The sequence below is a fragment of the Mirounga angustirostris genome, unplaced genomic scaffold (assembly GCF_029215605.1).
Source record: "Mirounga angustirostris isolate CCGP_5_RB_7025 unplaced genomic scaffold, mMirAng1.0.hap1 SCAF_13, whole genome shotgun sequence".
Classification (NCBI taxonomy): Eukaryota; Metazoa; Chordata; class Mammalia; order Carnivora; family Phocidae; genus Mirounga; species Mirounga angustirostris.
Window position 1 is genome coordinate 23075755 of NW_026991721.1, and position 23801 is coordinate 23099555.

General features: G+C 38.9%; 2 protein-coding genes across 4 annotated transcripts in view; one reads left to right on the top strand and one right to left on the bottom strand.

Annotated features, from left to right (window-relative positions):
• Positions 1 to 20912, bottom strand: part of IFTAP (intraflagellar transport associated protein) — a 66131-nt gene extending 45219 nt beyond the window's left edge. Inside the window, exons 1-2 of one of the 3 annotated variants that reach the window (XM_064576622.1) lie at positions 20754 to 20912; positions 3183 to 3338 (exon numbers count right to left, since the gene is read on the bottom strand). In XM_064576622.1, the coding sequence (XP_064432692.1) occupies positions 3183 to 3315 (133 nt within the window). In that variant the 5' untranslated portion in view covers positions 3316 to 3338; positions 20754 to 20912. Of the gene's footprint in view, positions 1 to 3182; positions 3339 to 6441; positions 6557 to 20505; positions 20660 to 20753 lie in introns of those variants that run through there. The other 2 variants (XM_064576623.1, XM_054511980.2) reach the window with 2 other exon arrangements.
• Positions 20913 to 21210: 298 nt separating this feature from the next.
• Positions 21211 to 22794, top strand: RAG2 (recombination activating 2). Its single transcript, XM_045870992.1, has one exon. The coding sequence runs from the start codon at positions 21211 to 21213 to the stop codon at positions 22792 to 22794; it is 1584 nt and encodes a 527-aa protein (XP_045726948.1).
• Positions 22795 to 23801: the final 1007 nt, after the last annotated feature.

Genomic DNA, 23801 nt, shown 5'->3' on the forward strand with positions numbered 1-23801 from the left:
ACTGTCTGTTTAAAACAAATAATTAATGCGTCTCTTTAAACATTTTGATAGAACACTGTATTTATTATCAAGTATGTATTTATTATCAAGTAAGTACCATGATTAAAAAAACCAGAGTTGCTTTAAAAAAAAAAAAAAACAGCAACAATTGATCAACATCAATGTACTGGAGCGAGAATTTTGCTACAATATTTACAGTTTCCAATGATTTTCTAACAGTCTGTAGCAGTGATGTGAATTTCTTTCTATCAGGCTGTACTTTAATTTTTTCCAGGGAAATATTTTTAATAGGAGTACTGACCCTTTTAACACTCTTGGAAAGAAAATGAATCCTATAAGCATCATGGCATGTAACTATTATAAAAATAAAGAGAACAATCAATCAGGGGAAATTGTAATAGACTTGAGAAACCAAACTCTCTCAAGAAATGTACATGAGTGTGTGTGATGATAATCACTTTCACAAAGAGAAGATTCTATGCATCAGCAAAACAACTGAGCCCACCAAGACAAATGAAGGGCTGGAAAGAAGGGGAAAATTTTGAAGAAACAGCCTTCATGTCTTCCGTAAAACAGAACTAACCACATTCACTTAGATCAGTTCTGGGGGCTATCACTCAATGCCTAGGCTGTCCCTAAGTGCTGTTTGGTTTTTCAGAAAGTACTTAAATGTTTCGGGAGGGGGAGGAGGGACCCAAGGATGCTGACTGATTTAAGACACATTTTCTGCACTCACAATTCTTTGTGCTTTAAGAGGAATTTTTTCAGGTCATTAGTTTATAATGTGAACTGGCGCCTAGGGATATTTTGAAAGGAGAAAAAAAAAAGTGTGCTTGGGATGCAGTTTATGTGACTTGCGTCATCATTTCAGCTCAGTTTGGGGCCCAACACAGAATTTGCAATGAAGTCACCACATATGCAACAGTTTCTTTCTCAGCATGCAGTGACCTTACAGAAATATGAAAACAGAATATCCCCCTTACCCTCAAAAAAGCCCATCAGAACCTCTTTAAAATATCCAAGTGCCTGCAAGAAGTTCTTACTTTTTCAGATATGAAAATAAACTCAGCTTTACAAGTAATTTCCAAAATAATCTGGATTATCAAAATGCCAGAATGTATTAATCCTGCTAATTTTAGCCTTATTTCCAACACCCACCCCCAACCATTCACACTGTTCTGTTAGGTACAGAGAGCCTGGAACAAAATCATTAGGTTCAGAGAAGGCAAACATCTTCCCAAACCCAAGTTCATAGACCAAAAGATGATTTGGTCATCAATCAAGATTAATTTGATCCACATATCCTGTCAAAACAGATCATTCAGAGCCCCAAAGTAAACTATTTCCATTTTAATGGAAATATTAAATATTTTTCCATTAAACATTTCCACTAAATATTTTTCCATTAAGTGTAAACAAAAACACTGGGTGGCTCAGACGGTTAAGCGTCTGCCTTCGGCTCAGGTCATGATCCTGGGATCCTGGGATCGAGCCCCGCATCAGGCTCCCTGCTCAGCAAGGAGTCTGCTTCTCCCTCTCCCTCTGCCTCTGCTTGCCACTTCCCCCTGCTTGTACTCTCTCAGTCAAATAAAAAATAAAAAATCTTAAAAAAAAAAAAAGTGTAAACAAAAACAGTCCACAGTGTAAACAAAACAAATATCAATATTCCAACTATCTTCCTTTTCTTCATTGTAAATACCCTTCTTACACATTTGTTAAGGACACATGAGTCATGACTTAAAATCATGAAGTCAAGTATCTTGACAAGTGTCATCACCCCAGGAGATTATGAAACTCCCTGTTCTCAACTGGGTACACATTAGAACCACCAGAGGAATTTTTTCAAAATACGGATTCCTGGGCCCCAGCTAAGATTCAGAATCACCATGCTCTAAAATACCCTCCAGTGAGTCCAAAGTGCAGTAAGGTGGAGAACCAACTGCCTCACAAATGTGGACCAATGACCCACAAAGGACCAAATTGAGAGCAAGCCAGTGGCAGGCCGTCTGAAGCAGAACCCAGAACAAAGATTACAAACTCAAATGCCTACAGGAGCCACTTGAGTGAATGAAGCAGGCAAAGTAGATACACACATTTTTAAAATGTGTGAGTGCCAGAGGGTGTGACAAACAGGGGGCTCACAGGGCAAGGGCCCCCGAGCTCTAGCTGCTATTGCCATCAGGGAAATAAGAGGTAACAGGTCTTCTCTCTTAATCAGAAAAAAAAAAAAAGTCATTATTTTTATGTAAAATTTCCCAACTTTAAATGTTGGCTCAATTGAGGGCGCCTGGGTGGCTCAGCTGGTTAAGCGACTGCCTTCGGCTCAGGTCATGATCCCGGAGTCCCGGGATCGAGTCCCACATCGGGCTCCCTGCTCGGTGGGGAGTCTGCTTCTCGCTCTAACCCTACCCCCTCTTGCGCTCTCTCTCTCACTCTCTCTCTCTAATAAATAAATTTTAAAAAAATCTTTAAAAAAATAAAATAAAATAAAATAAAAATAAAATGTTGGCTCAATTGAAAAAACACAAGACACATAATGAAACAGACAACGTGGGCCTGGCCTTTAGGCTTTAGTTTATCGCTTCCCATCTAAAGGGTTGTTTCCATTCTACAGAAACTCTAGCATCACTGTCATAACAATGACAACAACACAATACCTAGCATTCATTAAGTACTTATGTGTTAGCCACCATGCTCAGAGTTTGACTTGGATTACCTCAATCAACCTTCATCAACCTTTAAGGTACTATTATTACCCCCCTTTACTCAAACCCCTTGCCCAAGATCACCTACCCCAAAAAGTGGCAATGCCAGCACCCAAATGGATGCAGTGTAACTCCATAGCCTATACTATGCTATATTTCTTAAAAGTTTTAAATATGCTTTAAAAAACCTCCACTCTTTGCAGTTACAGTTCTTCAAAAATAAAGGAATTACACAAAATGATTTCTCAGGTCCCTTTTAATTCTCAAATGCAATGGCTCTGACTCCATAATGCAACTCTTGGTTGTATAAAAATGTTGGTATTTACATGCGTCAGTCTCCAACACCTGATCAGCTATCAAAAGAAAGAAATGAATGGATGCTTATTGCACAGTCTTCTTGAAAAGGCAGCAAAGACATAAAATTATAAGAAAATTCTTTATCTCTACTGCTGTAGAAAGTTTACTTCTCCATTTTACCTTTTGAAAGATGAGTAAAAGTGCTCAGAAATTCTTCGTATGTTTGTTCATGGCAATTAACAAACTTATCCAAGACTTCTTCAATTAATTGATCTTCATCCATGATCTCCAATTCTGATATTTGGGCAGGCATTCCTATTCACGAGGCCACTTTATCTAAGAGACAAAGAAAAACATGAGCTAGGGAGAGTTGTGCAATGCCAGCCTCCTTGAAAATGCTGTAGAAATCTGCAGAAATTCCAAGTCTTTCAAGGTGAGATGGACTTCAAAGGGTATGTCAACCACCCATCCAATGACAATGATAATAGCTAATATTTTTTTTTAAAGATTTTATTTATTTATTTGACAGACACAGCGAGAGGGGAAACACAAGCAGGGGGAGTGGGAGAGGGAGAAGCAGGCTTCCCACAGAGCAGGGAGCCGGATGCGGGGCTCCATCCCAGGACCCTGGGATCAGGACCTGAACCGAAGGCGGTCGCTTAACGACTGAGCCACCTAGGCACCCCGATAATAGCTAATATTTATTAGCTACTTATTTAGCACTTACTACGTATCAAGGGCTGTTCTGAGCACGCCAATGTTAACTTCATAACAATCTGAGCTCAGGTCACAGAGCCAGTTGGTACAAGTAGCAGGTTCTAGAGCCGGATCCTTAGAACCCATGCCCTTAAGCACTTCACTATGTTTTTCACTCTATCCATTGCATGACACTCTGCCCCCACCGTGTACTATTGTACTATTGCTGCCAAACAATTGACTTGTCTGTGCTTCAACACATACAGGGACTAGGAACTCCGAACATTCCAAAGAAACCTTTGGACAGCTCTATCTAAGACCTCTTTTAAATATCTCTCCCTGCACACTTCCCCAACTGGTCCCTGAGCCCCTGAGATCATACTGAAGCATTTCAATCCTTCTTATACAGGACATCTTTCCAAATATTTGAACAAGCCTATGCTGTCCCTTCCCAATTTTAGTTCACTCACTTAAATTTATTTTTCAAAACCCAGCTCAGAATTCAGTTTCTCTCTGAAGGCTTTAGCCTTCCATCTCCCATCACCCCAGGGAGCTAATCGTAATTTCTCTGTGCTGCCCTTATACTGTGGTTACTGTCCCACCTATCAGATTGTACTGGAAATAGCTGTGTACACTTCTGTGTCCTAGTAGACACAAAGCCCATGAAAGGCAGGGCCCCTGTCTTTCCATCTTTGTATCCCAAATGTTTAACAGCTTAGGATGTGGCATACAGCTGGCAGTCAATCGATATGAAGCTGAAATTGCTCATTTGAGCAGGTACTGCTAGGAGCTGGCAAAACTTTCAACCAAACTTGCCCACTTATTCCACCTGTGCCTTACATGACACAGCTTCAAGTGTTTCACCCTCCTGCTCAAACTACCTGGAAAAGGTTCACACTGCCTGCATCCCCCTTTAAAATATGCCATCCAAAAACGAAGCCAAGACCCCAGATATGGTCTGGATCCAGTGAGATTGGACGGACTCTTACATCCTAAATATGGCACTCCTGCTGTGTAGCTGACGTGCGTTCACATTGCTGGTAGCCTCTTCACACTGTCAGTTCATTTAACAGACTGCTGACTGCCTGTCAGCTAAGACACAATGCCTCCATCCTTGCAGTTTGAACTTTGTTTTTCCTTGTGATATTTCATCTTGTTAAATTCCATTCATTCTGTAGGAAATACCATTCTTGCATAGCTTTGAGAAATTTACTATCTACAGAAAGCAGAAGAGTAATTACTGCCTAAGTAGTCAGTATAATTTGTGGGGGCTAATAAAAAAGGAGGGGGTTCTCCAACAGTGTACAGCAGGAAGAGAAAGCACCAAGCTTCTTCTATTTTGCCAAAACAAGAGTAATATTTTGTTACCTGTTATTAACTTTATTTATTTGGTATTTATCAAAAGTTTGGAAAGACACAAAAATGTTTTCATAAGACGATGCCCAACCTCATTTGGGGGCAAGACCTGATCTGAATTAATATGAAAGTATTTATGGCTTTTATTTATTCTACTCAGTGTGACTACTCATACATTTCCCTGAAGAAATATTAACTGGCTTGCTTTTGAGGTGCTTTCCCAGACCTCACTGGAGATTTTGTCATACGTGGGATTATCCCTGATTACCTTTCTAAACTCCAAAAAATTCTGAATTCTGAAACACATCTGACCCTAAGGGTTTTTAATAAGGAACTGTGAATCTACACGCACCTCACAGGATCGCTGAGAATCAAATGGGCACACATGGCCCCTCAGAAATGGCAGCCATGATGATCGTGATGGCAACAGGTCAGCCTTAGTATTCTGTCCTTTGCCTACACAAAGACCTGCTTTGACCGTGACCCCTCTGATTGAAGGCACTGATGTCACCTAAAGATAAACAAGATAAGCCCTCATGCCTTACACCCCTAGATAAAAACAAGGTGTTGTAGAAGACCGAAAACCACAAGAAATAAAATGGAAATAAAATGAAAATTTTCAGTGTAGCTGTAGATGAACTAAAAATGAAAGAAACTGTTTCAAACTATTTGTACCTGAAAATTAAATATAGGAAAAAGCATCAGTTGGGGTTTATGCAAATTTACCTGTAACACTGCCAGACTTCAGCAAGCCAAAGTTTAATAAATTATGCTGCAGTTGCCAGATAAAATAAATAAATTTGAAGGTGGCTATTATTTCACTGTCAGTAGGACATGTACTTAATTACAAGAATGTTCATGTCAATCTGCTTTTCCAGAATTGGACCCCAGCAAAATTCCAACTCTGAATGACATCAATCTCTTCCTCAAACCATCTTGGGTAATCTACTTCAGCGAGCAAATACCAAACAGAAGCAGCCAGGTTGTGTTTTATATTGCTGTAAATGTCTCCTTGTGAATGCTTTAAAAGTGATAATAGAAATTCTTTTAAACTTCCTTTCCAATTCTCCAAGTGGTATATTTTGAGGTTTTAGCCTTAACACATCTCAGTTTTACCAAAGGGAAATAATTAACAGGCTATGCACAGCACAAATTCAAAGTCCTTCAAGGCCTTTAATTTTATTCATGGGGTTATCACAATCCAGGAGAGGAAATGTTTTCATTGACTTTTTAAAAGACTTTTGGAAAATCCAGTTTCATAAACTGTCATTATTTGAAGAGTCTAACAAATACCCACCTGCAAATTCAGAACTTACCTTATCTATAAAAATACAAATAACCTAATGTTAAAAGTCCCCAGGGACTGACAGAGCAGATAATCATTTACCAGTCAAGTGGTTTATGCAAATCCTAGTGGTTTTCTGGAAGGAAGCAATGCTTTTTCAGTTGCCATTCACGTACGTTTGTGTTTTTATCAAGAAGTGTTTTTTCTAAAAGAAAAAAAGGGAGAGAGAGAGAGACACTTGCCCATAATAGAGTTCTTTGTTTTGGTTTGGTTTTTCTGTTTTAAGGCTTAGAGCTCTGCATGAAAGACCTAGAACACACTGTGACTATAAGTAAATGTGTAGAAATACTGACCAGTAAATCACACACAACACTTTCACAATCACAGCTGCTAGGAGGAAACACAGGGAGGATGTTTTGCTCTGCTTGGACTACTAAATTTCACAGGAAGACCACAGGCTTGGTTCTCTTCCTCTCTAGTCACTAGGAGATGGAGAGAAAAATCATATAACCTTCTTGGAGTCCTGTTTTCTACCACCGAATAATGAAACAAACATCCAAACCAGTTAGTGTTCTGTGCTCTCTGAAAGGACATTATTATGAAATATGGCATGTGGAATTCTCACCATTGATTTAGCACATCTTTGATGTTTATCTTCAGATCTCTTCTTAATGCAACCTACCTAAACAAAATGCAACTTTTAGAGGCAAGAGTGGTTAAATCTTCGGAAACAAGTCGCCATGAACTAGTCTCTCAAAGTGTGTAACCTGCTTTTTAACAGCACAGAGAGTTGTGTGTTGGTAAAAATAGGGTTGTCTTTTTTAAACTGCGAGGTTTACTGCTGATATTCTAAAATAATAAATAACACATTATTAAAGAGTTGTGCAGAGGCTGTCAAAATCCACTTTCTCAATTTTTCATAGTTCTGCTCAACAAGAATCTCCTGCTGTGCTGAATGGTAAGACGGAATATTATCAAAAGAATTCACCTTGCCTACGGAAATGAAACCATCAACCTTGGTATTTCACAGGATGGGTCTCCTTTTATATTTTGGAAAATGGGCAAATCTCAAAAAGACCAAATTACATGGCAAATGCACAGATTTACTTATGTGATAGAAGAGACTCAGTATGAACTGATTTCCTCTTCCTTGACAGATTTCCTCTTCCTACACCTATTTTGCATCCTCTAATATTTTTCATGTCTTTTAGATCATATTAAAAAGAAAGAAAGAAATCCAATGACTGAAATTGTCACAGATTCTCAGGGCTGAGAGAACCCTGAAGGTCATCTAGTCCAGTGATAGAGAATAAATGAATAAATCTGGGAAAGAAACTTTAGGTAGGGTTTTTGTCAAGTAATGACTACTGATGAGGAACAGTAATGTGGTTCTCATATCAAAAGTAGTAAAGACATGCTTTTGATTATGAATTTCAAGGCATACATGAAGTCAGGAAATTCAGCAGGAAATTAAGGAAAAGGCAGCAATCTCACCCAGATGGGTATACCCAGGCCTCCAACTACACTCTGTACCCCATAACATACAAAACACCTTGAGGCAAAGCAAGGCAAAGTGTGTGTGTGTGTGTGCGCGCGCGCACACACGCGCGTGTGTGCACGGTAACTCTTCTACTGTGGTTTACCAGGATGAGATAAAAACATACAATTCTAGGGGCGCCTGGATGGCTCAGTCGTTAAGCATCTGCCTTCGGCTGGGGTCATGATCCCAGGGTCCTGGGATCGAGCCCTGCATCGGGCTCCCCGCTCAGCGGGAAGCCTGCTTCTCCCTCTCCCACTCCCCCTGCTTGTGTTCCCTCTCTGGCTGTCTTTCTCTCTGTCAAATAAATAAAAATCTTTAAAAAACAAACAAACACATACAATTCTAGCATCAAAGAATACACTGCACTTCAAGTTATAAACTTCCCCCAATGAACCTTTCCTAACACTTAAAGGCACAGAACTCTTCGTTATCACCAAAATGTCGGTGGCAGAAGCATCTAGACCTCTATATAAAGACTTCCTCAGGGCACCTGGGTGGCGCAGTCAGTTAAGTGTCCAACTCTTGATTTCGGCTCAGGTCATGATCTCAGGGTTGTGAGACTGAGGCCCGCTTAAGATTCTCTCTCTCCTTCTCTCTCTGTCCCTCCAGACTTCCTCTCTCCCCTCTCTCTCTTTCTCTCTCACTCCATCTCTGAAAACGACAACAACAAACACCTCCTCTAGGTACACTTCTGCAGTGAATTTTAAAGGAAACACTTGGAGTTGGGAAAAGCTTGGGGATTACTATTGACTACAGAGCTTACAAAGGCAGAAGCTGTATTGTCATCCACGCAAAGGTCTTAGAGTAGGCATGTCTCAGCTGTATTTTTTTTCCTTGACAAAATCTCACCGTGAGGAAAAGAAAAAAAGGAGACACCCATTCTAAAAACTGCATCTAATAAAAAATGTGGGCTAAGTACATGCTTACCATGAACACAGATACCACAAAAGCTGCCTTAAGAGAAACAGATCTAGTTCCTTTCCTAAAGAGGATTATAATCTATGCATTTTATACAAGACTCCATTTTTGGAACAGGAATGACTCTGATGACCCGTGTGGTGATTATTTTTAAAACAGAGCAGTATGGAATACGGTGAAAGTATTTTTAAATGAAGGCTGTGATAGGAGTAAGAACAATAAAAACATCTCAAGGCAAAATAGTGAATTTTATAAAAGAAGCACAAAAAAATATAGACAATCTTTAGGACACAGGACCAGGCAAAAAGTTCTTAGACTTGACACCAAAAGCATGCTCTATAAGAAAAAAAAAAGTGATAAATTAAACCACATCAAAATTCAAAACTTTGTTTTGTGAAAGATCTTGCTAAGAAGAGATCTTGTTAAGATCTTGTTAAGAAGAGGAAAAGAAAAATCATAGACTGGGAGAAAATGTTTAAATTACCCGTACAACACAGGACTAGCACATAAAACATAAAGAACTCTCAAAACCCAATATTAAAGAAAAATCCAAATTAAAAAAACTGAAGACATCAACAGACATTTTACCAAAGAGGATATATAAATGACAAATAATCTCATGAAAAGATATTCAATATCATTAGCCATTAAAGAAATAGAAATTAAAACCACAATGAGCTATCACTACACACTCCTCAGAACGGGTGAGAAAAATCATCAGAAAAAATTGTGAGTACATGAAATGCTGGCAAGGATGCAGAAAAACTGGATAACTCATACATTGCTGTGATTCAGCCACTCTGGACAGTAATCTGGCAGTTCCTTTCAAAACTAAAAATGGACTTACCATACACACTAACAACTTAACTCCTAGGTATTTATCCCAGAGAAATAAAGTCTTATTCTCATGCAAGAACTTGTATATGAATGTTCACAGAGCTTTATTCATAACAACCAAAAACAGGAAACTACCCAAAAGTCCTTTAATGGGTGACTAGTCAAGCAAACCATGGTACATTCATACCATGGAATACTACTCAGCAATAAAAAAGAAAAACTATTAATTTATGCAACAACTTGGATGAACCTCAAAGAAACTGTGCTTAATGGAAAAAAGCCAGTCTCAAAAAGCTACACACATACTGCATGATTCCATTTATGTAACATTCATGAAACAACATAATCATAAAGATGGAGAACAGACTAATGGTTGCTGGGATTAGGGATGGAGGAGGGGTGGATTCGGATATAAATAGGGTACCATGAGTCTTGCAGTGGTGGTACAGCTGAGTATCTTGACTGTGGTGGTGGTTATACAAGACCACACATGTGATATAGTTGAACTAACACACACACACACACACACACACACATCAGTCTATACATAACTGGTGAAATCTGAATATGTTCTGTGGATTGCACCACTGTTTCCTAATTTTTATATTGTACTACAGATATATAAGATGTTAACACTGCAAAAGGCTCGAACAAGGGTGCATAAAATCTCCCTATACATTTTTTTTTGCAACTTAAGTCTATCCTGTGATCTATAATTATTTCAAAGTTAAAAGTTTAGAAGGCAGGGGGGAAGAAGAACAGGAGAAGAAGGCTAAACCAATTAAGGCAAAAAAGATTTAAGAAAAGAAAATTATCACTAAAAGTTTACCAAGAATGTTGGAACTCATGCATGTTGATTGTTTTCCCCCCTGCAGAAAGCTCTGGGGGGATGGGAACAACATTAATCTATAACATCACATGTTTAAGCAGAAACTTTCCTCTTGAAAAATTTGCTTCCCTTTCTGGCTCATCCATCCAAGCTACTGTAATGAGGTTTCTTGAGGCTATCATTCATTAAGCCTTGCTGTTCATCAGCAGATTGTTTAAAATCAATTTTATTTCCCCAAAATATACTCTTCCTTCAAGCTGTTTAAGTCAATCCAGAAATGTCTGCATTGACTTACTGAGGCAGGTCAACTGAGTATTAGACTGTTTTCAATTACACAGTTATTAATTCCATTAAACAAAGAAAAATGCAAACAGTTAAGCATTCAAACTTCCTCTCCCCACTCACTACCTATTGTTTTTTAAAAAGCAGATTGCCAGTGGACATGGAATCTGAAGGATATACCCACAAGACAAATTTCAGAAAATCTACTGTTTCAGAAATCAGACTTCTTTTTCTCTACCATTTTTGTTTATCCCCTTTGTGGAAAAAGTTCAAGTTATGGATGATCACAAGTAAATACCCTACCTTCACCCCCTACAAGTACATAAAGCTCCTACAAGTACATTAACTCTAGACTAGTACATTTATCAAGAAAAATGTTCAATATACGTCAATACACATCTTTCAACCACATTCAAAACTGATCTCCCATCTTCAGAAATGTAATCAACTACATGAGTGAGTTACAAATGGTAACAGTTAAGTCTCTGATGGAACATTTTTTTTCAAGGACCTAATAAAGCTGTGAATCCAGTAGAGGCAGTAGAGTTTCTGAGTCAACTGTATAACTCTATAATCATGCAACAATATTTCAATCATAAGAGATTTTTTAGCTCAATTGTAATCCCACCTTCACGTGGGATGCAATGTCCTATTAATGCTTATGTTTTCTCTCCGCAGAACAACTGTAACACAAAGGCATTCACTCCTAATTGAAGTTATCCCCTTCTCTCCAGCCTCCTGAGCCCGTCAGCCACCTGCACAGTGCACAGCACTTACAACACCAGGAAGCTTGCTTTAAAGCAAAATCCACACAGCTAGTTAGGAGCAGGTGTAGACAAACCCAACTAAATCAACTCTGCAGAGATTCATTTCTAAGTGTTTCAAAATGCCAGATCTTGCTAATAAAATCGACCTTTTCATATGACAATTCTCTTAAAAGAAATAGGATTTTAAAGATTTTTTTTTATCTTTTTAAAGATTTTATTTATTTATTTGACAGAGACAGTGAGAGCAGGAACACAAGCAGGGGGAGTGGGAGAGGGAGAAGGAGGGTTCCCGCCGAGCAGGGAGCCCGATGTGGGACTCGATCCCAGGACCCTGGGACCATGACCTGAGCCAAAGGCAGACGCTTAACGACTGAGCCACCCTGGCGCCCAAGAAATAGGATTTTAAAGATGCATTTCCCATTTTATTCTAAATTCCTATGACTGTGGAATAATAAATGAGCTTTAAGAGCTAGTACAGTGCTTTCCCAGCTTCCAATTAATCTCAGCACTTTATTTGCAATTTTGCCTCAATGTATACAACATAACATACATACACCAACGTGGCTTCTATATCCAAAGATAGTAACTAAGAAACACCAAATCCCTCCTTCTCTAAAAATAAAACTTTTTGAAGTGAATTTTTTTTCTAGTACAACATTATAAATCACCTCTGAAATTTTTCTCCATTTTATTTTATGGCAGAGTCCACCTTAAATCACAGAACAATGAAATACAGGGAAATACCAGTCATCCCAGTCAGGTCGCCATATTTAATTAATTGCCCTAAATAAAAAGTGACAAGTCACTTGTCACGTTCTTCTCTTGACAATCCATCATACTAACTGTAGATTGCTTTCTTCTATATATTTCCTCTTACTTCCTCTTTTCTCCTCTTTGCCAGTTTCAGTTGTAGCTCCCATTATGGGATTCACTCAAGTCAACTATCTCCTTTTCCTATGCTATTTATATTATTTCCTTAAAAATCAGCCACTTATTTAAGAAGTAAAAATTGTCTATTCCTATCAGAATGCTATGAAAAGTTGTCACTAACACTTATTAATTCATTAAGCAACCATGTAATTTGTTTCTCCATTTATAAAATGGGGATGGAAATGCTTGAGAGGCACAAAAACAGTCATGAGTTCACACAAGAGTGCTTCTCTCCTGCCTCCCCTCAACCCACCATGTATACACACCCCTGCAGCTGTGTTACCCTTGTCATGTGGTTTAAATTCTCTGGCCTTAAGTTGTTTGAATGTAAAACTAAAGGGACTGGACTTGAAGCTATCTACCATCGCTGGCATTCTGTTTTTCTCCAATTATGCTTCCTAATTGTTCAATTACTATGTCAGTACAGCCTGTTACTTTCATCTCCCTGCTGCTAAATAAAAATTATTTTATTCTGGAATTGCACTGACTTGCATTCTTTAATTATCCACAGTTTTTGGATGTAAGGTAGGTGAAATCAACATATTTCAGTGGAAGTTTGAATTTGATTCTGCCTCAAGGTTTAAGAATGGGCTGAGCAACCTACAATTATTTCTTGGTGAACTTTTAAGAATTTTAAGGTTGAGCATAAGAAGCATGTAAAGTTGCTTCGTCCTATTAGCATGTATGTTCCTTAAAAGCAAGCCCTGTGTCTGTGATAATTTTTCTAATTCTCCAATGCCTCTGTACATAGCAGATGATCAGTAAATACTGTTGATTACTTCACATTTAGTTACTATGCTGAGCACTTTAGCAGACTAGGATCTTGACTGAGATCACTGCAAGTTCAATGCCCTCCTAATGGTGTGGCAAAGGCTGAGGGCTTTAAAACCCATTTCCAAATGTGTTGCTAATTTCCAGCGGCTTCAGGAAACAAATAACCCATTCAGCAACAAACTGCCTGTTTGCTGATGTTAGTAGTAAAATACAAAGACGAAAATACTTGCCTAAACATACCCATGGTTTCTATGTTACATTTCTTATTTTGCATTTACTGTGGAGATATCCAATATGTCAACTTTATGAGAGCTGTCACTGATGCTGGAATTTCAAGTACTATAATCATTATATAACACCATAAACAGGTTAGGGAAATAATCCAATACTCTTTTGCAGACAAAGAAAAAAATCATCGTGGAAGTAACTAGAAGAGATGATGATGCTTTTTTAAAGGATGGGCCATGGTGATGGGTATTAAAGAGGGCACGTTCTGCATGGAGCACTGGGTGTTATGCACAAACAATGAATCATGGAACACTACATCTAAAACTAATGATGTAATGTAGGGTGATTAACATAACAATAAAAAATTTAAAAAATAATAATAAAGGATGGGCCAACACTTCAAATGATGGAAACCAGCCAAACAACTGAACTACTCATCAGTTTTTAAAAAGTCAACCCTGAAAATATATCCTAAAATTTTGCAAAGAATTAAAAGTCACTTGTACAAATATATTTATAGTATCATCATCATCAGACAAGATTTACTGAGTACACTCTTCTACACCAGACATTTTATATCCATTAATCCTTACAATAAGGCAGGTATCATCTCTGTTTCAGAGATAAGGAAGCTGAAGCTCAAAAGGATCATTTAGTGGCAGAACTGAGACTCAAGTCCAGACCTGTCTACCTTTGATCGTGCCTTCTATCATCTAAGCCACATGGAAATGATTAAATGACCAACAATGGTGGATAGTCAGATAAATTATGTTACATTTACTTAATGGAATTTTAGGAAGTTATTAAAAATTACAAAGGTGAAAATAAAACATAGGGCAACTGGATGGCTCAGTTGGCTAAGCAACTGTCTTCGGCTCAGGTCATGATCCTGGAGTCCTGGGATCGAGTCCCACATCAGGCTCCCTGCTCGGCGGGGGCTCTGCTTCTCCCTCTGACCCTCTTCCCTCTCGTGCTCTCTGTCTCTCATTCTCTCTCTCTCAAATAAATAAATAAAATCTTTTTAAAAAGAAAACAAAATAGACATTTTATAGTGTATATGAAATGTTATATTAAAAAGATAACAGGGCGCCTGGGTGGCTCAGTTGGTTGGGCGACTGCCTTCAGCTCAGGTCATGATCCTGGAGTCCCGGGATCGAGTCCCACGTCGGGCTCCCTCCTCAGCAGGGAGTCTGCTTCTCTCTCTGACCCTCCCCCCTCTCATGCTCTCTATCTCATTCTCTCTCTCAAATAAATAAATAAAATCTTTAAAAAAAAATTTTTTTTAAAAAAGATAACAAAATTTAAATGCATTTGCTTTATAACCAGGTAAAATGTGTATATATTTGCATAAACACTGTAATAGAGCCAAATCAATAAAAAATTTTATGCTTAGGTGATGGGCTCATGAGTGGTATATATTTTTCCTGAAGTAAATGTTTTAATGAATTGTTTTAAAATTAAATCAGCTATAGTAATCAAGACAGTGTGGCATTAGTGAAAGAACAGACAGACCAATAGAACAGAACTGAGAGCACTGAAATAGACCCACATAAATACAATCAACTGATCTTTCACAAAGGAGCAAAGGTAAGACAGTACAGCACAGATAATCTTTTCAACAAAAATTCTGGAACAACTGGATCTCCAAAGGTAAGAAATGAATCTAGCCACAGACCTACACCCTTCACAAGAATTAGCTCAAGTGGATCACAGACCTAAACAAAAAAATGCAAAGCCATAAAGTTCATAGTTCATGGGAATGGCAACAACATTTTAGATACGACACCAAAGGCACAATCCATCAAAGAAATAATTGATAAGGTGGCCTTACTAAAATTAAAAACTTCTGCTCTGCTAAAGACATTGACAAGAGAATAAAAAGAAAAGCCACAGACTGGGAGAAAATATTTGCCAGAGACCCATCTGATAAAGGACTGTTAACCAAAATATGCAAAGAACTCTTAAAATTCAACAATAAGAAAACAACCTGATTAAAAAAATGAGCTAAAGCTTTAACAGACACCTGACCAAAGAAGATAGACAGATGACAAAAAAAGCACGTGAAGAGATGCTCCACATCATATGTCATTAGGGAAATGCAAACTAAAACAACAGTGAGCTACCACTATACAGCTGTTAGAATGACCAAAATCCAGAACCCTGACACCACCAAACAGCTGACAAGGATGTGCAGCAACAGGAACTCTCATTCATTGCTACTGGGCACTGAGCACTTTAAAGATATTATCTGACTTAACCTTTTTGCAACAATCTTTTGAGGTGACTACTTCTATTATCCCCATTTCAGAGAGAGAGAAACAGAGGCTTAGAGATTAAGATAACTCCAGCGGTAAATGGCAGACCTGGCAAAGAAAACCAGGTCAGTTTGACTCCAAAGCCCATTTTCTTAATCATTCTGCTGTACAATATTACACCGCAGCTCCTGATATCAAGTTGGTAGGAGGCCTCCAAGAATTAGAATGACTTCTGAGCGTTGCGTTAAAGAAAATGAGACCCATGGGGCACCTAGGTGGCTCAGCCGTTAAGCGTCCGCCTTCGGCTCAGGTCATGATCCCGGGGTCCTGGGATCGAGCCTCGCATTGGGCTCCCTGCTCAGCAGGAAGCCTCTTCTCCCTCTCCCTCTCCCCCTGCTTGTGTTCCCTCTCTCGCTGTGTCTCTCTCTGTCAAAGAAATAAATAAAATCTTAAAAAAAAAAAAAAAGAAAAGAAAATGAGACTATCGAAGAGCAATTCAAGATCAAAATGACTGGCATTGGTATTAGTGGTCTCTGCTTTAGGAAAAATACTTTACCATTGGATTCTTAATAGTATTATTTAAGTCACAGCAATTATATTCATTTTCTTCTATATTTTTCTAAAATGTTTTTAATTGGGCGCCTGAGTGGCTCAGTCGTTAAGCGTCTGCCTTCGGCTCAGGTCATGATCCCAGGGTCCTGGGATCGAGTCCCACATCGGGCTCCCTGCTCCGCGGGAGGCCTGCTTCTCCCTCTCCCACTCCCCCTGCTTGTGTTCCCTCTCTCGCTATTTCTCTCTCTGTCAAATAAATAAATAAAATCTTTAAAAAAAAAAAATGTTTTTAATTATAAATCAGGTTTCAGCCAGATTTTTTTTTTTTTTTTGGTCTTTACAAATAGTGGATTGTGTTTCTATTGTTGATTGGTAAGGAAATAGTTAAATCTTAAGAGTATACCCTGGTGGATATCTCCCTCAACCATCTAAAGACAAGGGAAAAAAAAAAGGTCACAGTCAGTTACTCCCGTTAGATCAGTGTTCACTGGAACATCTGTAGGTGCATATACACACTCTGTTTACTGTGAGCCTTCCGCTTGCCACGGTCAGAGTGGGCAGTCAGTGAATCTTCCCCAAGTGCTGACATTTAATACCTGGTTTAGCAGCAAAGATTCAGAGAGGGGTGAGAAGCCCCTCTGGCCTTCAGGTAGGTCCAATACCTTCATTTCTACCAAAGCTAAAAGACGGGCACCCGTGTTTGTCAACTTTCAGGGAAAGGTGATGCTCCCCTTTAGCAGTGTGTTAGCTACAGATGGATTGGGTGTCCGGATGGGGAGGGGATGCTATAAAATTGGGAAACTATAGGGCTTTCTTGTGTCTGGCTGATGCAAGGATTTAATCCTGTGGCATCAGAGCCCATGTGTTAATCTTAGTATATAAATGCTTCTCTGGCATAAGTGTCAGAAAAAAGACCTAATCCTGGCTTCAGTGCAAGCAAAAAAAAAAAAAAAAAATCAAATAATGTATGCCTTGAACCTGATTAGCTGTGCAAGACAGTGTTAATTCATGCACGGAATGACTGCAGTTACATGAGGTTACCTGCTATTTGGGAGCAATCAGGAAAACATGGGCAACACTGATCAGTAAGATTTAATGCCTCAGAGTATAGTACCTTTCTTTGGATGGAAAAAAAGAGTTCAGACACAGGAAACTACAAACCCAGACCTCACACCATTAGTCTTCTTTTGATTCTCAACTATGTCCTAGCTTCACAGTGAATAAATGAAAACCTCCCTGCTGAGGAATGTTAGCATGGGGTTGGGAAAATTGTATAAATTTATTGGTCCTCTATTTCTATCTTTTAAAAAGAATCTTTAATGTGTTGACTTTGAAACTTCCTTCGGTTGAAGAAGAGTGTCTTCTTTTTCAAAATTTGCCTTTTTTATCTAGCCTATTTAAAGAAAGTAGATTATTTTAGTTCTAGTATAACCTTTCAAAAACTCTTAAAAATCAAGATGTGACTAATATAAGCATATTAAGACCATGGAAAGTATACAATAGCTTACTCCAGTGAAAACATATTTAAGTTAATAAAGCAAATTTCAAAAACTAAATAAATATGGCAAAATTTGTGAAAACATTTTCAATGTTCCTGTTTATTCTTTAAATACATTAAGTCATCTGGTCATGGTTTAAAATGGGTATTCTAAAAATTAAATGCACAAATACTGGAACTGTGTTACAAGATAATTCATCCCAACAGTAATAAACCTCACCACTGTTTTTAGGACCCTGCAATCGTGAGGTGTACCAAGAGCAGGGCATCAAAGGGAGGACAGGTCAGAAATCTTTAGGGATCCAAACTAAGCTACAAAAAATGGGTAGTATTCCTTATGCCTTGCCTAAGAAAATGTGTCTGCTAATCTACAGTAATCATCTTTTCACTTATGAGAAGCCAAATTCCCTATGACAACCTTAAAATGAAGCCAACAGGCTACAGTGAAAACTTAAAAAAAAAAAAAAGCTTGCTGTTTAAAAGCAAGTGTTGTTGGTGTGTTAATCCCTTGGGATCTGGAATCCATTACCCCTGTATGGCTTGCTCTACATCCCAGTAACAGTATTCAGAGGTTTTTAAAGTAAACAGGCTTTGGCTTTAGTGCTCCCTCTGCCCAAAAATGGACAACTTTCTGACAATCATCACATATCATGCTGAGTGTAATCATTTACGGTTTTCATTTATTGAATTGAGGTTTAGCAGTATTTCCTTTTAATTCCTATGCAGAGCATTTTCTTAGTTCCCATAAGCCCTCTTTTATGTATATTTGGATAGGCCATGAATAAAGAAAACACCCATGTTATTTCATAAGTAGGGCAAGTTGCTGAACCTACAAACCACCATGGTCTGAAGAAGAGACAGGCTTGCTTTCATAACTTTAATAATAATGCTTCTCATTCACTATGCCCTCACTTGGTTTAATAACCCACAAGATGATTATTAAAATATCACACCTTAAGGAATCTCCCAAGTAAATTAAAACTAAGTAGAAGAGAACATTTAGCAACTAATTACACCTGATCTACAGAAGTGCTTCAAGGCAAAAAGCTCCCCCCACCCAACATCTCATTAGACTGACCATAGATTCTAAATGGTCCAAGGAATCTTTGCAGGGAGAATAAAAATATAGTGTCAACTAACATTTATTAAATGTTCATTATATGCCAGGCACTGTGCTTTGTGACTTATATGTGTTATCCCATTTATCCTTCAAAGCAACCCAGTGAATAGGTACTAAAATGATTCCCGTTTTCCAGAAAAGAAAGAATAAGAACTTGCCCAAGATGGTTACACAGCAACTAAGTTTCAGAGCCCAGACTTGGACTCAGACTTCAAAGTCTGCATATTTAATGAGGGGTTAGAGAAAGGGTAGCAGAAGAATAAATGAATTATTTCCTGTTATTTAAAATGAACTCACCACCAGCAGCTCCATTGATATGCTTTTCCAATTCTCATTAGCCTAAAAAGTTAATCAATCTATACCCATTGATCAGATCCCGGATCCTAAATCCTATCTCACCATCTCCAACGTTATAAATATCATCTGCCGTGACTGGCAGGTAATTGTGTACTAACAACCCTACTTTTGATAAGTTCAAGCATAACTATGAAAACTATCACAGTGTACAAAGCCCTGTTCTGAGTGCTTTACATTTATTAATTTACTAATCATAACTAACATCGACCAAGGAGGTAGGTAATTACATTTTTACAGATGAGGAAATTGAGACAGCGAGATATTAAATTACAATTTCATAGAGTTAGTAGGTGACAGAGACAGGATTTGAATACAGCCCTTCAGCCCTCAGAGTCCAGACTCTGAAGAACTGAGAGTCATATTCAGAGACACTGTTTCAAACTGTTTTTGAAGCATATTAACAATTTACTCTTAACAGTCAGGAACCTGTACTACTTTGTTTCCTTTAACCTTTGGTGCCTAGGTCTTCACTCTACAAACAGGGAGTACATTATTAAGGCTCCTGGAATCTCTCTAAGGTAAGTAATGATAATAAAATAAAAATTGATCAAGCTTAGGGCGCCTGGGTGGCTCAGTTGGTTGGGCGACTGCCTTCACCTCGGGTCATGATCCTGGAGTCCCGGGATCGAGTCCCGCATCGGGCTCCCTGCTCAGCGGGGGGTCTGCTTTGCCCTCTGACCCTATCCCCTCTCATGTGTTCTCTCTCATTCTCTCTCTCTCAAAATAAATAAATAAAATCTTTAAAAAAAAAAATAAAAAAAATTGATCAAGCTTATTTCATCTAGTAAATAACCTTTTAAAAAAATACTATAATACTAGTATCAAATCCTGAATAATTCTGGCCCCTCTTTGCTTGGCGTCTGCTTACTACAGAATTACTAAAGAATTATTTCAAATGTCTTGGGCTGGAAAGAGAGATCTGAAAAACAGGCACTAACTGTATTTTTCCTAGAGAGGGAGAGAGGAGGGAGGGGCAGGAGAAGAAAAGAGAGTGGAGGAGGCAGGGAGGTGTTTAGGAATCTTCTCTGCCTCCCTAAAAGAACCCTAAAAACGTGAGCAAGAGCGATTGAGGAAAACAGGGGGCCTTTGACTGACACTTTCTAAGATCTAGTTACAGTGTTTCCACTACTAAATCATTATCAGGTAATTTCTTCCCTCTACTCCAGGTATTCAGAGACCGATCTCCGGCTTCCGTAAAACAGTCAAATAGTCCCAGCTTTTGTGACCTCGGTGTCCCCCCCCTCCCACGACCAGCCCCCTCCCCCCCCGTCCCAGCAACCTAGGGTTTGCACAGGTGCAACTGAGTCCAGTTCCCCCAAGGCGTCCGGGCGGGAGGAGTCTGCAACGACGCCTCGGCCGGGGCTTCCCTTTAGGCGTCGGTTTCCAGGCAACCCCACTAGGGCCAGAGGCAGTTGTGCTTCCTACTGGGTCACCTATTTAAGAGTCCACAGCGGGCCGCCTGACGCCCCTCTTGGGGCTGCGGCCTTCCCGTAACCCGGATGTTAAGTCTGCGTCAGCCACTCTCACCTCCCATTCCCTCGTTTTCCGCCTGGGCTCCCATCTAGTCACTTCGCACTTCGAGCGTCTGTATTCAGAGGCATCCTAGGAGTCTCCTCTCCTGTACCGACAAAAACAGTCGTAGCCACACATAGGGAACGGATTCCTGGGAAACGTAGTTCTTTCCGCCGACAAGCGGTGAAGCTGTGAGGAGAAAAGGACTACAATTCCCAGAAATCTAAGGGAGGATAGTCCGTGTCTAAAACATGTCCCAACTGCTTGATCCTACTGGGAAGGAAAGTTCTGTGGCTCCTTGCTAACCTAGCTGCCTGGGTTTTGCTAATTCAGTTCCACTACAAGCTTGTGGAAGAACTTTTTTTTTTTTTTTAAACAAGCTTTTTACCTGTGAAGTGATTTATATGAAGAGATATATAAGTCATTTTTTTAAAATTCTTTCAGATAAAAGATCTACACAGGATCAGAAAATATGTCACTGCAGATGATAACAGTCAGTAATAACATGGCCTTAATTCAACCAGGCTTCTCACTGATGAGTTTTGATGGGCAAGTTTTCTTCTTTGGCCAAAAAGGCTGGCCAAAGAGGTCCTGCCCCACTGGAGTTTTCCACTTTGATGTAAAGCATAACCATCTCAAACTGAAGCCTGCACTTTTCTCTAAGGATTCCTGCTACCTTCCTCCTCTTCGTTACCCGGCCACTTGCATATTCAGAAGCAGCTTAGAGTCTGAAAAGCATCAATACATCATCCATGGAGGGAAAACACCAAACAATGAGCTTTCAGATAAGATTTATATCATGTCTATTGCTGGCAAGAACAGCAAAAAAGTTACTTTTCGCTGCACGGAGAAAGACTTGGTAGGAGATGTTCCCGAAGCCAGATATGGTCATTCCATTGATGTGGTGTATAGTCGAGGGAAAAGTATAGGTGTTCTCTTTGGAGGACGGTCATACATTCCTTCTTCCCAAAGAACCACAGAAAAATGGAATAGTGTAGCTGACTGTCTGCCCCATGTTTTCTTGGTGGATTTTGAATTTGGGTGCTCTACATCATACATACTTCCAGAACTTCAGGATGGGCTATCTTTTCATGTCTCTATTGCCAGAAATGATACCGTCTATATTTTAGGAGGACATTCACTTGCCAATAACATCCGCCCTACCAACCTATACAGAATAAAGGTTGATCTCCCACTGGGTAGCCCAGCTGTGAATTGCACAGTCTTGCCAGGAGGAATCTCTGTCTCCAGTGCAATCCTGACTCAAACAAACAATGATGAATTTGTTATTGTTGGTGGCTATCAGCTTGAAAATCAAAAGAGAATGGTCTGCAACATCGTTTCTTTCGAGGACAATAAGATAGAAATTCGTGAGATGGAGACCCCAGATTGGACCCCAGATATTAAGCACAGCAAGATCTGGTTTGGGAGCAACATGGGAAATGGAACTGTATTCCTTGGCATACCAGGAGACAATAAACAGGCTACTTCAGAAGCTTTCTATTTCTATATGTTGAAATGTGCTGAAGACAATGTGAATGAAGATCAGAAAACACTCACAAATAGTCAGACATCAACAGAAGACCCAGGGGACTCCACTCCCTTTGAAGACTCAGAAGAATTTTGTTTCAGTGCAGAAGCATATAGCTTTGATGGTGATGATGAATTTGACACCTATAATGAAGATGATGAGGAAGATGAGTCTGAGACAGGCTACTGGATTACATGCTGCCCTACTTGTGATGTGGATATCAACACTTGGGTACCATTTTATTCAACTGAGCTCAACAAACCTGCCATGATCTACTGTTCTCATGGAGATGGGCACTGGGTCCATGCTCAGTGCATGGATCTGGCAGAAGACACGCTCATTCATCTGTCAGAAGGAAGCAACAAATATTACTGCAATGAACATGTGAAGATAGCAAGAGCACTGCAAACCCCCAAAAGAGTACTACCCTTAAAAAAGCCTCCACTGAAATCCCTCCACAAAAAAGGTTCTGGGAAAATTTTTACTCCTGCCAAGAAATCTTTTCTTAGAAGGTTGTTTGATTAGTTTCACAAAAGCCTTTCAAATTCAAGTGCATCAAATTTTTAAACCTGTTTTAACGAATCGTAACAATGATGAAAATTATATTCCTATTTTTTATTGAAAATGTCTCTGTTTTCTTTTAATCTCATGAATTAAGTGCCAAGGAAAAGTGCTAATAATACAATGCTAAATACTTGAAAATCTTTTACTCAAAGGTATCTTAAATGAGAATTTCTGACCTGAATTTTTTCATTCAAGGAATCTTAAATACAGAAGCAGTAAAAGTAATCAAGATATACTTATATCCCTTATATGATTTTTGGTTACAAATAAGCTACTTAAGACAAAGTTAAACTGATAAAGAAACTAACACCCAAAGGAATTGAATGAATTATTTTTGCACAATATAACAACTTGGTGGTTGGCCAAAAATTAAAACCAAAATCACTTGTATCCCATGCGAGTGCTCTTTGTACACCTTTAACTCTAAACTGGCCTCTTGGTTATGCTTGTAAACAGAAAAATTTCCCTATAGCTTATTTAAACCATAAGACAGTCTCCATTGACATGAAGGAAAAGAAAAGGAATCTACATCAAGTTTGTTACATTTTATCAAGTTACCTGCATGGACTTTCTTCAGAGGATTCCCCCACCATCTGGTGCATGGATGATGAACCAAGTCCACTCACTTGAACCAGTTCTTTGAGAGATTTAATGAAAACTGAAGTCCACTGCTACTTAGCATTCTGGAGAAAGAGGATAAGTGAGAGCACACTAAGAAAGGACCACCAATTAAATCTCATAAAGAAAAATAGTATTATTTCCCCCAGATAAAAAAAGTTCAAAGGATTTTCTAAAGTTAATAGGTAGAAGATTTTAAATGGGGGAAAATAAATTTGTGTGTGTATGCGTCTAGTTGATACGTGGAGTTTGCTACCAATGAAAATTATAAAATCAATGAGATTGCAAAGGTTCACATTTAGATACTTTCTAGAAAGAAAGTTAAAAATACTGTTCATTTTGAGGCTTTA